Genomic DNA, 17,761 nt, shown 5'->3' with positions numbered 1-17,761 from the left:
CCGACTTTTCCCTCATTTGTCCTACTGTTTGCCATTGGTGAACTGGAAATCTGTCTTTGTTTCTTGCTTAAGTGTTTTCTCAATTTTATTTTTGTTGTTGGGTTGTCCTTCTTTAATTTCTGGGTATTTCTGAAATCTTTCTGATATAGTTGCGTTTTAGCTTTTGAATTTCTAATGACTCATAGACATCCTCATTTTCATAATATCAGAGAAAACAACTGTTTAAATCAATCACAACCCTTTATCCCAATTGATACATTCAGCAGCCCAATAGGATCAGGCACAGCTTGCCAACTGACCACTTGTGGTAGTCATTAATGTATCAACTTTAACTCATGTCAATTAAATTAATTTCAAGAAGCAGCCCATAATATGTTTGCAGTGAATATGCTTTTCAATATAGCATCTTTACCATTTAGGATGGGGGGTTAGACTGAGTTAGGATGAGAGGAGCAGATAAGTGAAAGAATTGGAGCAGGTTTGAAGTGAATCCAGAGGATGTAGAATTACCTTACTATCTTTACAAATCTATTAACTTCAGGGGGGATAGAGAGAGTGCAGGAATAAGGACAAGAATATATCCCCTTAACAATAACAGTTGCTTGCCTTTCCTTAAAGGTACAGAGCCATGAGTGAAGTAAAATAACTGGAGAAAAGAACATAAAGAGAAACCCCCCAAAAAAGAAAAAAATAATAAAAGAAGAAGTCTGAATTTGGGCAGGAGCCGGAATGAAAAGGGAGATGAGGTATAATATGGTGAAGCAAGAGACTGAGTTGGAGAGAAAGGACAGAAAAAAGAAAGAAATTTTAGGGTGGAATGAGGAAAAGAAAAAAAGAGGAAAAAAAAGAATTTGAAAGGCCTCTTTCAGAATATGTCTCTGTTCTCATATTATACCACATGTACAGCCATATGCAGAAGCTAATCCCCTGGTCTCAGCTAGCTAATGTCAGTTCCCCATGACTGAGACTGAACTCAATCCACAAGGCCTAAATTGAGTTTCCCAAACCTCAGGGTTGAACTCCACTCAGTTCTATTACAGGTTTCCCCTGCTCTTTCATTAAAGATGTTCAAAGTTGGGAGCTCAGAAAATTACCCTTCATGAGAGCCTATGCCTCTGCAGAGTTGGTCCAAGGACTGGCCCAATCAGGAGGTTTGAGAATGGAGGAGGGTGGTGGGGGTGTTTCAAGGGCGCCCGCGTGGCTACCTTCCTTACTGTGCCTGGTGTCACGCAGTCCGGGATGTCACGCACCCGCCGGATGATCTCAGGCAGGCAGGCAAGTGAAGAGATCCCCTCCGGGGTCCTTGGGTCCTTCCATGAGAAACTTTTCAATTTGAAAGAAGCCCATGTGTTGATCATTGGTATTATGTATGTGCTATTGAGATTCTTTTCAGGAAGTCCATATCTATGCTTATGTCTTTGATAGTTTTAGTAAATTTTTCTTCCAGAATATTTAATGTTTCTGATTTCATATTGATATTTTTGATTGATTCTAATTTAGTTTCAATACTGGGTAAGAGCTATGTGTCTAGATATGTGTCTAGATCCACACGCATGTAATAAGCTCTCCAGCACTGAGACTATGTCTTCCACATGAGTGTTTAGTCCCTTTGTCAAATATGTGGATGAAGTTTCTTAAAATTGTAAATGTCTATGCTATTCTATTCTATTTTGTCAACATGTAATCAACATGTATATTTTTGTGCCAGGACAGCAGTTTATGTTACTGTAGGTTTGGTAGTATAGCATAAAGTACAGAAACATATTCTCTACTGCTCTGCTCTTGTTGTTCAGGATTGCATAGCCTACACTAGGTTCCTTCCAGTTCCATGTAAATTTTAAAATTCTCTTTTCCTAGATCTGTGAAAAAAAATGCTGATTCTATTTTAATGGAGTTGCTTCAAATCTATATATCATTTATTGATGTTATTGGGTATGATGATATAAGAACAAAATGTCTTTCCATCTCTCAATGTCCTTCTTATTTTTAAGAGCAGTGTTGTTTTCTTTATAGAGGTCTTCATGTCCTTTGTTAGGTTAATTCTCAGGTAGTATATTTTTGAACTTATGTGCTTGTCATTTGTTTCCCTGATTTCTTTCTTAGTTGGTTGGTTGTATATGAATGTTATTGATATTTTTGTGTTAATTTTGTATCCTGCCAATATGTTCAATATTTCAAGAGTATTTTTGTGGAGTATTTAATTTTTTCTTTTCTATATGAAGGATCGTGTGATCTGCAAATAAGGGTAGTTTGACTTCTTCTTCCAAATTTGAAACTCCTTTATTCCTTTTTCTGGATAAAGCTTTGACTATCATACTTAACATGAGTGGTGAGAGTGGGTACTCTTGTCTTCTTATTCAACTTTGGAGGAATGATTTATTTTCCCATTTAGGATAGTGTTGGCAGTGGCACTGTCATAAATAGTATTTATCAACATAAGTAAAGTTCTTCCCTACATTTATCATGACTGTCCCTTGAATTATGTAAAAAGCTTTTTATTCATCAAATGAGATGATCATGTGATATTTATATTCACTTTATGTGATGCATTACATTTATTGATTTAAATATGTTGAACCATCACTGCATTCCTGGGATAAATTCAACTTTGTAATGATGTATGGTTTTTTAAAGAGTTTCTTTACAAGTATCTTGTTGAGGAGTTTTAAATGTGTTTTCCTTAATACAATTAGCCTGAAGAACCAGATACCATTAGTAAATGCCAGAGGCCCACTCAGATACCATTGGTAAGTGCATGAAGATCCGAGCAAGAAGCCCTCATGGATCAAAGCAGAGTGGGTGCTGAGGTCCTAAGCAGGGCCCCATCAAGAGACATACAGCATCTTGGGCCTAGAGGCCCCAGCTTAAGGCCCACCTGGAAAAGAGCTGAACAGGCACCCAGGCAATATCCAGAGGCCTGCCCATATTCCATCCTTCACTGCTCACAAAACTCAGCCCAAAGCCTGCTCAGACACCAGTGACTCAGGTGCACAGCTGCCAGACAAAGGCCCTCCTAGACAACAGCTACCAACGGTGGCAGACCCAAGCCAGAGGTATACCCAGACACCACCCCAAGTTTGTACAGGCCCCAGTGAGAACTATACCCAGACAACAATGCAGTTCAGGTGTTCAGAAGGTCACAATTTTGAGCATAGGAAGGGGCAAGGTGGTGAGCATCAGAGATGAGCCCTCTCTGAGGCTTTCTGAGAATTGAAGCCCACTAGGCCAGCAAAAAGTTGCACCAAGAAGGGCACAGCAGACTTCATGTGTTGAAAGGAGAAGGCACACAAGCCTCAAAACCATACTTCCAGATCACCTAGGGAAACTCTAATGGTCAACAAGATGACACAAGCTGATAATTAATCACCTTGACTCTCTGAGCTGGCAATGAAGGAGGATCTGGAAAAAATAACATTAGAAATAAATTATCAGATAACAACAGATATTGTGTCCATAGTGAAAGACATGATTAATAACTCTAGAATAGACACAGATAAAAACTATAGCAGAGCTGAGCAACATGATGGAGTACCAGCATAAGAAATAAATGGAATCCATAAAACAGATTCAAACATATCCATGAGATTAAAAACTCTATTGAAAATTCACACAGCAGAATGAACCAATGTGAGGACATAATTACAGATATAGAAGACAGGATTGCAATTAGTGACCATGTAAAGATTTCTTAAAATTAGAAACAGACCATTAGATATCAATCCAACAGCTGCTAGATGACACAAAGAAGAATAGTATAAGACATATCAGAGTCAATGAAGAAACAGAAGAGAGTGTAAATGACATAAAAAGGACTGTTCACTGAAGTAATGACAGAAAACTTCCCAAGTAGGGGAAAATAATTTGACGTACAGATAAGTGGGGTATATAGGACTCAAACTATCTGTGGTCAAAAGAACTCTACACCTAGGTGTATAATAGGCACAACTGCAGAAACCCAACAGAAGAACAAAATCCTACAAGCAGTTAGAGAAAATAAACAAATCACATATAAAGAAAAGCCCATCAGAATCACAGCAGAATTTTCAACACAAACCCTCAAGTCAAGAAGAGCCTGGAGTGAAGTATTTCAAGTCCTAAGAGAAAGCAACCTCTAACTCCAACTACTGTAGTCTGCAAATCTATCTATCAAAATTGATGGAGAAATAAGATACTTTCATGACAAACAGCATTTGAGGAACTTCATGAATACCAAAGCATAACTCTAAAAATTTTTAAACAATATCCTAGAAACAGACAGTGAGTATCAAAGGAAGCCCAGGAGAATGAATCCATCACACAAGACAAGGAATTAAATGCAAAAGGGGAGAACCCTTCAAAGAAAAAGTATATGATAAGGATGTCAAGACATATCAGTTATAATCATAAATATTAATGGTCTCAATTCACCAATCAAAGAAGTAGTTGGTCAGAATGAGTCAAGAAGCAAGATAAAAAAGAAGTAAGATCCAACTCTATACTGCATACAAGAAACACAACTAAAAATCAGTTGGAAACTGGATAAAGAAGATGTGGTTCTTCTAAATGGATACTACTCAGCCATGAAGAATGAGAAATTAGAGTCATTCATAGGAAAATGGATACATATTGAGGATATACTCCTAAGTGAAATAAATAAGTCACAAGTGTAAATACCAAATAGTTTCTCTGGTTTGAAAAGCTATAATAGTACATAAGATCCTAATGAGATAAATGACAATGTGAAATAGGAAGAAAAGGGATAAAGGTGTAGGGAAAGTGGGAAGGGTAGGGGAAAATTAATAAGGGAAAAGAAAAAAATATGAAAAACTAAAAAAATTGAAATAAAGTGTTTGTAAATGGGGAGGGGAGAAGGAGGTGAAGGAATGGCAGGGACAAGGGGAAAAATGAGAACCAAGACCTGTCATGTAAAGGAACAAAATCCCAATAATGAATGTAACTGTACTGTATACCTAAAATGTACCAATAAACTCAATGAGGAAAAATAAATAAATAAATAAAATAAAAAGAAACTAACAGACTGAAAGTTACAGGGTGGAAAACAATACTCTATGCAACAGGAACCTCCTAAAAAGCACGAGTAGCAGCTAACCATTTTGCAGATCAAATGGATTTCAAATTAACACTGATTAACTGATTAAGAGATATAAAAAAGGATACTTCATCCTTGGAAACAGAAAAATCCAACAGGAAGAGATGATAATCATGTGTGTGTGTGTGTGTGTGTGTGTGTGTGTGTGTGTGTGTGTGTGTATACAAGATATGAGTGCTCCCAACTATATAAAAGAAATACTAATGGAGGCTAGAGATTTAGCTCAGTAGTGTAAACTGCTGTCCGGCAAGTCCATGGTCCCAAGTTCAATCCTCAACACAAAAATAAATAAATACATAAATATTAATGGACATGAGAAATCAAATAATCACTAATATAATAGTAGCGTGGGATATCAATACACCTCTGTCACAAATACATAGATCAACTCCACCAAATATAAACAACAAAACACTAGAATTAGTCAAACTCTTGAACAAATGATCTTAACAGATGTTTACAGAGTGTTATACCACACAAAATCAGAATACACATTTTTTCATCTGCACATGGATCATTCTACAAAATAGGCTACATACTTGCTCATATAATTTTAAGGAAGTGTAAAAGAATTGAAGTTATCTGATATACATTATGAGATCATAGTGTGATGAAATTGGAGATCAGTAGCAAGAAAAATCACAAAAAAATTCATAAACATATGGAAATTGATCCGCACACTTCTGAATAACCAATAGTTCACGAAGGAAAATAAAGAAGAAAGTGGACAGTTTCTGCAATTAAGTGACAATGTCAATGCAACATATCGGAATCTATGGAACACAGTAAAAGCATTCTTAGAAATGAAATTCATAGCACACAAACCACTCAATGGCTTATATATTAATAAATCAGAGTGAGTTCAAATAAACAACCAGATTTTGAAACTCAAACTTCTAGAAAAAGAACAGCAGGAAAAACCCAAAGCTCATAAAAGGGAGGAAATTATAGATATCAAAGTAAAAATAAATACAATGGAGAATGACAGAACAATACCAAAAAATCAATGAAGCAAAGAGTAGGTTCTTTGAAGGAATGAACGAAATTGACAACCCCTTAGGCGACCTTATAAAAAAACAGACCAGGGCCAGAGATTTAGTTTAGTGGCACTGTGCCTGCCTCGCAAGTGCAAGGTCCTGAATTCGATGCCCAGTACCACACACACACACACACACACACACACACACACACACACACAAAAGACCAAAATTCATACAATTAGGAGTGAAAAAGTTGAAATTACAATGGACCGAGCAGGAATCCAGAGAATCATCATGACCTACTTAGAGAATTTATATACCCATAAGATGGAAAACGTAGAAGAAATAGACAGAGACCTGGACTTGTATAAACTACCACATTTGAACAAAGAAGGCATAAAATTCTAAACAAAACAATATCAATCAACAAAATATTTTTAAATATTTTGTTGGTACATTTTAGATATGTAATACAGTTATATTCATCATTGGGATCTCATACCTTTACATGACATATATTGGTTCTTATTTCTCCCATTCCCCTAGCCTCCCTTCTCCTCTTCACCCTTCCCTATATACAAAGATCTTATTTCCATTTCTTTTTTTTTGTCACTCTCATTGAGTTTATTGGTACCATTTCTTTCCTTTTTTCCTTATTTTTTCTCTTCTCTTTTCACCTTTCCCCTACCCCTCCCATTTCCCAGTGCTTTTAGAACTTTTCCTATTACAAAATATTAATTATATAATTTGACCCTTATTTATACTTTTACTTTATCACACCAGAGAGACTATTTCATAATTACACATGTGTGTCCCATTAATTTCACTTAAGAGTATGTCCTCAATGTGCATCCACTTAGCTATACATGTCTCTAGTTTCTTGTCCTTTATGGCTGAGTGGTAATCCATTTTATAAATTTAAAAAAATCTTCTTTATCCAGTCTCTAGTTGATGGGAAATTGGGCTGTTTCCAAGTTTGAGCTATTACAAATTCTGCTGCTATAAACATGGGTGGTCATATATCGCTGTGGTATGGTCCTTTTAATTCTTTCGGGAAGATATGCAAGCAGGGGAATAGCTGGATTAAATGAGACTTCCAATCCTAGTTGTTTCAGTTATTTCTATATTGTTTTCAAAGTGTTTGCACCAGTCTGCACTCTCACCAACAATGAAGAAGGGTTCCTTTATCCTCACAACCCTGCCAGCATTTGTTATTGGTTGATTTCTTCATAGCAGCCATTATTTCCGGGGTGAGGTGGAATCTCAGTGTTGTTTTCATCTGCATCTCTGAAATGACCGTGATGTGGAACATTTTATTTTCATATATTTATTTGCTATTTTCACTTCTTTGTCTGAGAAATGTCTGTTCATTTCAGATGCCCATTTTTAAATTGGGTCTTTATATTTGTGGGGCCTGATTTTTTGAGTTTTTTGTATATTCTAGATGACCTTTGTTTGAGGAAAAAGCTGGTAAAAATTTTTCCCACATCATAGGCTGTCTGTTATGTCTGTTGGTGGTTTATCTTTCAGTGAAGAAGCTTCTTAAAAACATGAGATCCCAGTTGTTGATTTTTTAGTGGTAGTTCCCATGCTACTGAGGATTTTTTTTTTCATAAAGTCTTGCTATGCCAGTGTCTTCAAGAGTTTTACCTGGCTTCTCTTCCAAAAAGTCCAGTGTTTATGCATTTATATTTAGATTTTAATTCACTTGGATTTCAGTTTAATGTATGGTGAAAGAGTGGGGTCTAGTGTTAATATTTGGAAAGATGAAATCCAATTTTTCCAACACCATTTATTAAAGAGGCTATTTTTCCTCCAGTGAGGATGGTTGGCTCCTTTGTCAAAGATGAGGTACCTGAGTATGTCTGGTGTTATTTTTACGTCTTCTACTCTATTCAACTGACCGTTTGGTCTGTGTCTTTGCTAGTATCATGATGTTTTTAGCACAGTAGGTTTGTAGTATAGTTTCAAGTTGAGTATTGTGATACCCACTTCCATGTCTCTGTTGCCTAGAATGGCTTTTGCAATTATAGTTTTCTTCTGATTTCAAATGAATTTTTGGATTATTTTCTCTCAGTCTGTGAAATATACTATTGGGCTTTCAATAGGGATTGCATTGAATCTGTATAGTAGTTTTGGAAGTATGGTCATTTTCACTATATTCATTCTTTGTACCCAGGAACAAGGGATATTTTTCCATTTTTTATATATCCTATTCTGTCTCTTTTTTCAGAGCTTTGTAGTTTTCAATGTAGACGCCTTTTGCTTTCTTTATTAGATTGATTCCTAGATATTTCGTTTTTATGATTCTATTGTGAAAGGGATTGTTTCACTTATTTCTTTCTCAATAAGCCTGTTATTTGTGTATAAGAGGGCTATTGATTTTTGCATGTTTACCATGCATCCATCAACTGAATCTGTCAATTAAGTCTAGAAGCCTTTCAGTGGATTTTTTTCAGGTCCTCTACGTAGAGTATCATATTATCAATGAATAATGACAATTTAACTTCTTCCTTTCCTACCTTTATTGTTTTTATGTCTTTCTCTTCTCTACTTGTTGTAGCTAATCCTTTCAAAATTATATTGAACAGGAGTATTGAGAGTGGGCATCCTTGTCTTGTTCCTGATTTTAGAGTGAAAGATTTCAGTTTTTGAACATTTAGTATGATTTTGGCTGTTCTTTTTTCTCTAAATAGCTTTTATCAAGTTGAGATAAAGAACATCTTTTTCAATTTTCTGCAGAGTTTTTATCAGGAATGGGTGTTTAATTTTGTCAAATGCTTTCTTGCATCTATAGAGATTATCACATGGTTCTTGAGCTTAGCTCTGTTAATATAGTGTGATACATTTCCTTGCATCCCTGGTATAATCCAACTTGGTCAGGGTATATGAACTTCTTGATGACTCTCTGTATTCTGTTTGCCAGTATCTTATTGAGGATTCTTGCATCTATGTTCATTAAGGAGATTGGTCTGTAGTTCTCTTTTTTTGTTGGGTTTTTCTCTGGCTTGGGAATCAAAGTAACACTTGCTCCAGGAGTGGATTTGGAAGTATTACTTCCCTTTTAAATTCATTGAAAAGTTTAAAGAGTCATTGCAGTAATACTTCACTAAATGTCTGTAAAATTCAGCAGTAAATTCATCAGGACCAGGGCTTTTTTTTCATTGGTGAATTTTTAATTACATTTTCAATTTCACTGATTGAAATTGGGGTGTTTAGAATTTTTTATCTTCCTCATTTAACTTTGGAAATTCATAAGTATCAAGAAACCTGTTCATTTCTTTTATGTTTTCCATTTTATTAGAGTACAGGTTCTCAAAGTAGGTATTGACTATCATATGGGTTTGTACTGGATCTGTTGTGACTTCACCTTTTCATTCCTAATTGCATGGATCTGAGCTTTTTCTTTCCTTTTTTGATAACGATGGCTAAATGTTTATCAATTTTATTTATTCTTTTGAAAAAGCAGCTTTTCAATTCATTCACTTTATTGTATTGTTCTATTTGTTCCTTTGACTTCTGACCTGTTCTTTATAAATTCCTCCTTTTTATGAGCTTTGGGTTTTCTTTCTCTTTCTTTTCTAGAAACAAGATTCAGCATAAGTTTGTTTAATTGAACTTGCTATATTTTCCTCATGTGGACATTCACTGCTATAAACTTTCCTTATAGAACTGCTTTCATTGTTTCCCATAGATTCATATGTGTAATATTGACATTATAATTTTTTGTAAAAACTGTCTAATTTCTTCTTTCATTTCATCTGCTTCCTGTTCATTGTTCAGGAGGGCTTTATTGAATTTATATGTGTTTGTGAAGTTCGTGAAATTTCTTTTTTTATTTAGTTTATTGGTACATTTTAGATATACAGTACAGTCACATTCATCATTGGGCTCTTGGACCTTTCCATGACAGGTCTTTGTTCTCATTTTTCCCCTTATCCCTGCCCTCTCTTCACTTCCTCCTCACTTCCTTATTTACAAATACATTATTTCCATTGTTTTATTTTCTCATGTTTTTTTTTTTCATTTCCCCTTATTGCTTCTCCCCTGCCCTTCCCATTTCTCCTACACCTTTAGCCCTTTTCTTTCTATTTTGCATCATCAATTATACCATTTGGATCTTATGTACAATTACAGTTTTTCACTTCAGACAAATTACTTGGTATTTATATATGTGTGACTTATTTATTTCACCAAGAAGTATACCATCAATGTGTATTCATTTTCCTATGAATGACTCTAATTTATCATTCTTTATGGCTGAGTAGTATTCCATTTTATAGAAAAATCACATCTTCTTTATCCAGTCTCCAACTGATGGGCAAATAGGCTCTTTCCAAGTTTTAGCTATTACAAAATGTGGCACTATAAACATAGTTTCTCGTATATCACTGTGATGTGATTTTTAAAATTCTTTTGGAAAGATACCCAGCAGAGGGATGGCTGGGTCAAATGCAACCTCTTATCCCAGCTCTTTGAGGTTTCTCCATATTGATTTCCATATTGGCTGCACCAGTCTGCACTCCCACCAACAATGGAGAAGTGTTCCTTTCTCCCAATAACCCCTCCAGCATTTGTAATTGTTTGATTTCTTGATAGCAGCCATTCTTTGTGGGGTGAGGTGGAATCTCAGTTCTGCTTTCATCTGTATGTCTCGAATGACCAGTGATATGGAACATTTTTTCATGTATTTACTTGCTGCTTTTACTTCTTTGTCTAAGAAATGTCTATTCATTTCAGATGCCCATTTTGAATTGAGTCTTTATATTTTTGGAGGGCTGATATTTTTAGAATTGGTTTCTAAGGATATATGCTCCTGGGATCAATATGAAAGTAGTGTTTCTGGTTACCTTCTGCTTAATGAGGAGCTGTGGATATTGACCCCTGGGAGATATAGCTCCTGTGGGAGTCAGGCTGTGAAACCTCAATCAGAAGTTCAGCCCAGACAGGGAGCAATAGTCATGCTTTCTGCCAGAGATGGACTCTCCTGGTGCAGATCCCACTGAGTTGGTCTGTGCGTCCACCCTTCCTGAAGACAGATCATTGGTCTTCCACATGCATATGAATTGCTGAGGATCTTTGTCACTGAAACCTTCCAAGTAAGCCAAAGTCTCTTTATTAATACAACATGAATGTATATATTTTAGAGCAATTTCATTCCCCATCCAGAGATTTTTTTTTGTACTTTAATGTAGGGAGTTATGAGGACTCTGGATAAAGTAGCAGGGACAGAGAGGCTCAACAAGCATCCCTGTAGTCTGCATATTTCATGCTAATAGGAACAGGAGAAATCTCTTAAATAACAACAACCAAAACATGACTGACTCATCTCCCTCCCACAGTTAATCAATGTCATTACTGTGCTTAATTTAATTAAGGATTTTTGTATGAAGTAATAAAATGAGACACATGCACAATTAACAACTTTGGAGAACCATTGCATTCTTCTTTCTTCTAAGCAGCACACCTTAAATGTGGTGATGTCCCTCACACATGGCTCCTAATGGCTCCTAATTTTACAGATACTTATCAGTAAGAGGTGGTATCCATTTTATCTAATATTTAAGAAGGTAGAAGTAGACTGGGCTGTAAAATACAATAGAACAGTCTGATAATTAGCATCAAGTAAGCAGTACCACATATGAAAACATTTGATAGGAAAATAAAATTAGTTAAGCATACCAATTATAAATGGTACATATATGCAGTATGATTTTGTTATGTGAATATTTAAAAATGCAATGTCATAAAGATGCTGTTTGGAAGAATAATACTAGAAAAATGAGAATTCAGAGAAAATGATGGCTGTTGATCAAATATGATTCTTGCCCTGTGAAAGAAACAGAAATTAAATTTGTAAAACAACATTTGCTAAGAGGCTTCAAATAGTCTGTCATTATTTCTCACAATGAAATACCTAAAGAACACATGGTGAACGATAGGATTGCTTTGCTGTTTGCTAAGAGAAGCCAGCCATACAAGAAATTCTGTCATGCATGGATAATCCATATGAAAAATTAATACACATGCACAGATTCAATTAAATTTTATTTTTTGTCAAGTAGAATTTTTGGATAATATTTTCCTAAATTATTAATTACCTTTGTGAATTATGTATCTCATTCTTTTGTTATTTAATTCACTTCAATATCTATTTGTTTTAGCATATGTAGTAGCCACAAGAATATTGGAATCATTGATGTTAGTTTCCTTACAGTTTTTTTAATCAACAATCCCAGAGGTAGTTTGAAAATATACATCCTTCACTGACATTAGCATTGCTTATGCTGGAAATTTCCTGTCTTCCTTTTCTCTTTCCTCACTACTCTAACTGATCATTGGTTTTTGGTGGGTGGAAAGTGCCACCTTCTATTCCTCATGTCGTACACATGTACACACATACACATAAGATTGGAAAAGTCAATTGAGGGATAGAATTACATAGAACTATACAGGCTGCTACAGCTTGATTTCTTGTATCCTTGAAGTTTCACCATGAGGATTTGAACCCTGAAATTTAGAGGTATAATTTCAGACTAAAAATAATATGTTGAACATATATATAGTTTATACTGAAGAAATACACATTGGTAAAATATCACAATGCTGTATCTAAGAACATAATCATTACACAAATTTCCAGTTTCCATTACACAAATGTAAAACATGCAGTGGAAGATTTTTACACATTCTAAAAGTAAGTGCAAGAGGATGAATTAAATTCAGAGCTGGTGGATCTCATTTTACAGCAAATGATCATTGCTGATGTAGCTGTCTCTGTATTCCCCAAGAGATACAAAACAATGCTCACAAGAGACACTCCTATTAGGATGTCTGACTATCTGTGTCTATTATTAAGTCTCTGTTTTCTGGAAAGCAGCAAACGGCTTTTTTTTTTTCATAGAGCCTCTGAATTTCACGCTTTCTCTCATTTAGCTATTACTTTGCTTGTTTTCAGTGCAATTATGTATTTCCAGACTCACTATGGGAATAAGTTCCCATAGGATGGGAACAAAATATTATCAACATGGCTACCCACATTCTCCTATAATTGATAGCTTGGTCAGATCACTTATGTTTCCAAGAGAGGCTCTATGAGCTTCAATTCTAAAAGTAAAGTTTTCCAATCATTTCTCATGTCCACCTGCATAGCTGTCTTCCACATGGTGAAATTCACTTAATGCATAGTTGGAGGAATACCTTGAAATCAAGGGAAAATTTGGGGAGTTATTTCATAAAGAAACTAAACTATATAGGAAATTAAAAAGCACTACATAAATGTAGGGATGCTAGATCTCTACTAGCAGCAATTAGTCAAACAACTCAGCTAAGCACTCAAAACTAGAGCTTCCCCCACCTGTTTGTCAAACAGTAGGACATGTTCTCATGGGTCCATGGGTCTAAAGCATAAATTATTCCGAATGTACACTGACAAGCCACTCACGTGGTGGTGTGCTTAGCTCAAATTAAATACCATTGATTAAGAACAAGCTCAAACCTAGGCAGTGGACTGATCCATACCCTATTAAGAAAGAATTCTCATAGCATGCATTCAAATCATTTGCTCTATTTACCACCATACCTTACATCACCACCTGAGGTCTGCCTCCTGTGAGATCAGCAGTGGCTTTAAATTCTCACAGGAGCAAAAACTCACACTGTGAATTGTGCATGAGAGGATCAAGTTATGTGCATGTCAGGATCTAACTGTGTGAGTGTGAGGGCCTACGTGTGTGAGTGAGAGCCTAGGTGTGTGTGCCAGGATCTAGGCTTGTGCATTGAGGATCTAGGTGTGTGAGTGTGAGGATCTAAGTGTGCACTTCTTAAGAGAGTCTAATGCCCTGAGCTAGAGCTGAGGTGGTGATGCTGCTAATGTTTGAAAATAAATGCAAATAAAAATTAATATTAGCAGAGATGCTTCACTTCACACAAACAATAGTAAATCAATTGCTGTCAGGCTCATATCAAAATGATAAGTGAGACATGGTGACAGTAAGCTGCTTGTGGAGACAGACTTTATGTGAGAACTCAACCCTTGTTGTAGCCAGCATGAGGCCTGCCCATGATTTTATTTTCATTATTGTGAAGTATGGTGAGTTATAAAATTATATGATTATATATTGCAGGGTAATAATAATAAAAATATGTACAGTAAAGTTAATGGGTTGAATCATGGCAAGCTACACTCCTGCCAGTCTAAGGACAAATTGTCTTCCATGAAACTTGTGCTTGGTGTAAAAACCATTGAAAAGCACTGCTCTGGAAGATAGATTTTATGTGTTCTTTGCTGTATTTCTGTTTTAAGGAGGGGTCTACTTATACATAACAAGCCAGGTCTTATACTTTATCACAACCCCAGTACTTGCCACAATTCTGAAAATGCATGGATATTTAATAATGGAAGTAGAAATTAGAAGAGAGAGAAGTGGAGGGAGAAAGGGATTAGAGAATGAGCTAAAAATTCATGTGGGTTTATACTGTGACTCAAAACTATTTTGTTTTAAGACACTGTTTAAAAAGCTATAAAATCATTCAGTTCTCTCATAGTGTATGCTCAACATGGAATCCAGATCCTCATTTCCAGAACATGTATAACAAACATCCGGGGTAATTCTAAGAGTTTTTAATTATATCACACACAAAATATACTGGAGCTTATTCACAAAATATTTGTTTCATTTTATTTTCCCTTCATGTATTCCACAGCTTCACCAAAAAAATGAAATTCAAAAATCAAACAATAGTGTCAGGATTTCTTCTCCTGGGACTGACAGATGACCCAGAGCTGCAGCCCTTCAACTTCTGTCTGTTCCTGCTTATCTCTCTGGTCACCATCCTAGGAAACCTGCTCATCATCCTGGCAATCAGCTCTCACTCTCACCTTCACACACCCATGTACTTCTTCCTTTCCAGCCTGTCCTTCACTGACATCTGTACAAGTGCAACCACCATCCCAAAGATGTTGATGAACATCCAAATACAGGATCAGAGCATCACCTACATTGGCTGCCTCACTCAGAGCACCTCTGTCTTCACTTTTGGTGGTTTTGAAAGTTGTCTTCTTGCAGTGATGGCCTATGACTGCTATGTGGCCATTTGTCAGCCCCTAAGGTACCAGGTCATCCTGACGCCTGACCTTTGTGTCCTGCTGGTTCTTCTCTCCCTGCTCACTAGTACTGGGCATGCCCTGCTCCAAAGTCTGATGGCACTGCGGCTATCCTTCTGCACAAATGTGGAAATCCCTCACTTTTTCTGTGAACTTGCTCAGATAGTCAATCTTGCCTGCTCTGATACCTTTATAAATACCCTCCTGATATATTCAGCAGCAAATATATTTTTTGGTGTTCCTATTGTTGGAATTATTTTCTCTTATACCAAAATTGTCTTCTCTGTTTTCAGAATGCCCTCAGCTGGGGGAAGATATAAAGCTTTTTCCACCTGTGGGTCTCACCTCTCTGTTGTTTCCTTATTCTATGGACCAGGTTTTGGAGTGTACCTGAGTTCTGCCATTACTGACTCTTCCATTAAAAATGCAGTGGCTTCAGTGATGTACATTGTGATCCCTCAAATGATGAACCCCTTTATCTGCAGCTTGAGGAACAGAGAAATAAAAACAGCTCTGAAGCATATCCTTACTGGGAAGCCTTTTATATTCTTTTGTCGTTAACTTTGAGTTTGGGTTTTTAGAATATGATAAGTGACAGAAATGTAGGTCAGATAGAAACCTTGAATATTACATCACCAAGGTCTTTCAAGATGACTGCATAATATGACACCTAAGCACATTTCAATTTGTGATTTAAGCTTCTTTTAGATTCATCCAATTCTGTGACATTTGGCAAATGATTTCTATATCTATACTCTATTGTGCTGCTCTAACTGCTTAGAAAAAACTCAAATTAAGGTTTCAATTTCTGCAATTATTTTTAGATTGATTTCAGAAAATGCAATTCTGAAATTGTGGATGGAATGGGGATAAATGTGAGAGTTTGTGTTGATATCTGGAGATGAACTTCTGCATGATTCTGCATAATTCTATAGTTGGAGTCATTGTGTGTTTTAACCCATATGAAGCTAATGATATGTACTTTCATACATGCTTAAGTAATTACCGAAATTGTCCCACTAACTGCACCCTTCTGAGATCACATTAACATCTCCCCTGTTTGGCTTCATTATTTCTTTAATTCCCACATTTATACTACATGAATGATTTGAAATGTTTTTGAGATATTGATGATTTTGAACTTCATCAGAGAAGATGCCTTCATTGCTGAAATAAAAATGCATCTTTGCATTGATACATTTGGATCACAAAGAGAGTTATTCTACATGACTATGAATTCATAAGAATGTCCAGGATAGGGGTTCGTTGAGCCCTGCATAATGAGGCCTCTTCTTAGCACTGTTTTCCTCACCTTCACCAGTTCCTGTACAGTAGTTTGGATCTGGAATGTCCCCAAAGGCCCATGAGTTACAAACATGGTCCCCATTTTCTGATGGCTGGTATCTTTAACTGATGAAGCCATCTCGGAGGAAGTTAGGTCCTATGGCTGTGCCCCAGAAGGAGCTGGTGGGAAGCAAAATCATCCCTCCTCTCTTCACAGGTGCCATGAACTGAGCAGCACTGTTTCATCACTTGTTCCTCGTCAAAATACTCACCCACATCACTGTCTCAAATACAATGAGACCAGCCATGCATGAAGATCTCAAACCAAAATAAAGTATTGTTTCTTTAGGTTGATTAGCTGAAGTGCTTTTTAAAGTAATGCAAAGATGACCAGCACACCACATGGCTGGAGGGAATGACAGGGCCCTACCAAACAAGATCCCCTAAACAGAAAGCTGTGCACACTCTGCTTGGTTCACTAATAGGAGACAGAAGACATCTCTGTCTTGAGTTCAATGCTGGGCCTCATAATGATACATCTGCATGCTTATATCTGTCCCTTGTGATTATGCATTTCCATGATGACAGGATACATGCTGCTTACATCAACAAATGATTGCTTTTACAGTGAATAATATGTTTTGTTTTGTTTTTGCGAAGTTCTGGGGACTGAACTCAGGTATTTGTGTTTATGAAGCAGGCATAGCACCACTGAGCTAAATCCCCAGCCCATGAATGGTCTTCTTATGCTAAACTAATTGTGTCAGTACTAAATGTAATTGCATATATTACTATAAGTAAAGCAAACATAGAGACCAAAATTGGATTAATGCAAAATACTTTTGATTACAATATTATATTTTTCTCCTAAAAACTTCATGTTTGGACTGCAAGATATACTTACCCAATTACACACGCCCATGTAAGTTTTTACATTGAACTTTGAACCTTCATAAACACTCAAGGTAATGAAAGCACGCATGAAGTGAGAGCCAAAAAGCAAAGAATTCCTGAATAGGAGTTAATAAGTACAGTAAAAAATATCAACAATCACTAAGCAGGATACTGTCAAATTAAAAAGCTTCTACACAGCAAAGGAAACAATTAACAGTGTGAAAAGACAGAACAATGAGTGAAAGAACAACCTTTACTTACTATATTTCTGATAAATAATTAATATCTATAAAATATAAAACAATCAAAAATCTAGCTTCCCTAAAACAAAGAGATAGTTTAAAAAGACACTTCTCTTTGTTAATATAATGTATTACATTTATTGACTTTCATATGTTGAATGACACT

At 36.1% G+C, this 17,761-nt stretch overlaps 1 protein-coding gene across 1 annotated transcript; it reads left to right on the top strand.

The window, feature by feature from the left end:
- Positions 1-14,788: 14,788 nt before the first annotated feature.
- On the top strand, positions 14,789-15,736 carry LOC104866688 (olfactory receptor 7G2). Its single transcript, XM_010630860.1, has one exon. The coding sequence runs from the start codon at positions 14,789-14,791 to the stop codon at positions 15,734-15,736; it is 948 nt and encodes a 315-aa protein (XP_010629162.1).
- The last annotated feature ends 2,025 nt before the right edge of the window (positions 15,737-17,761 follow it).

This window comes from Fukomys damarensis, unplaced genomic scaffold (genome assembly GCF_012274545.1).
Source record: "Fukomys damarensis isolate Sample0158 unplaced genomic scaffold, DMR_v1.0_HiC HiC_scaffold_37, whole genome shotgun sequence".
NCBI classification, from domain to species: domain Eukaryota; kingdom Metazoa; phylum Chordata; class Mammalia; order Rodentia; family Bathyergidae; genus Fukomys; species Fukomys damarensis.
This window is presented reverse-complemented; position numbering and strand designations above follow the sequence as displayed.

Coding starts and splice junctions, on each gene's coding strand:
- LOC104866688 (XM_010630860.1), top strand. CDS start 14,789: ATGAAATTCAAAAATCAAACAATAGTGTCAGGATTTCTTCTCCTGGGA.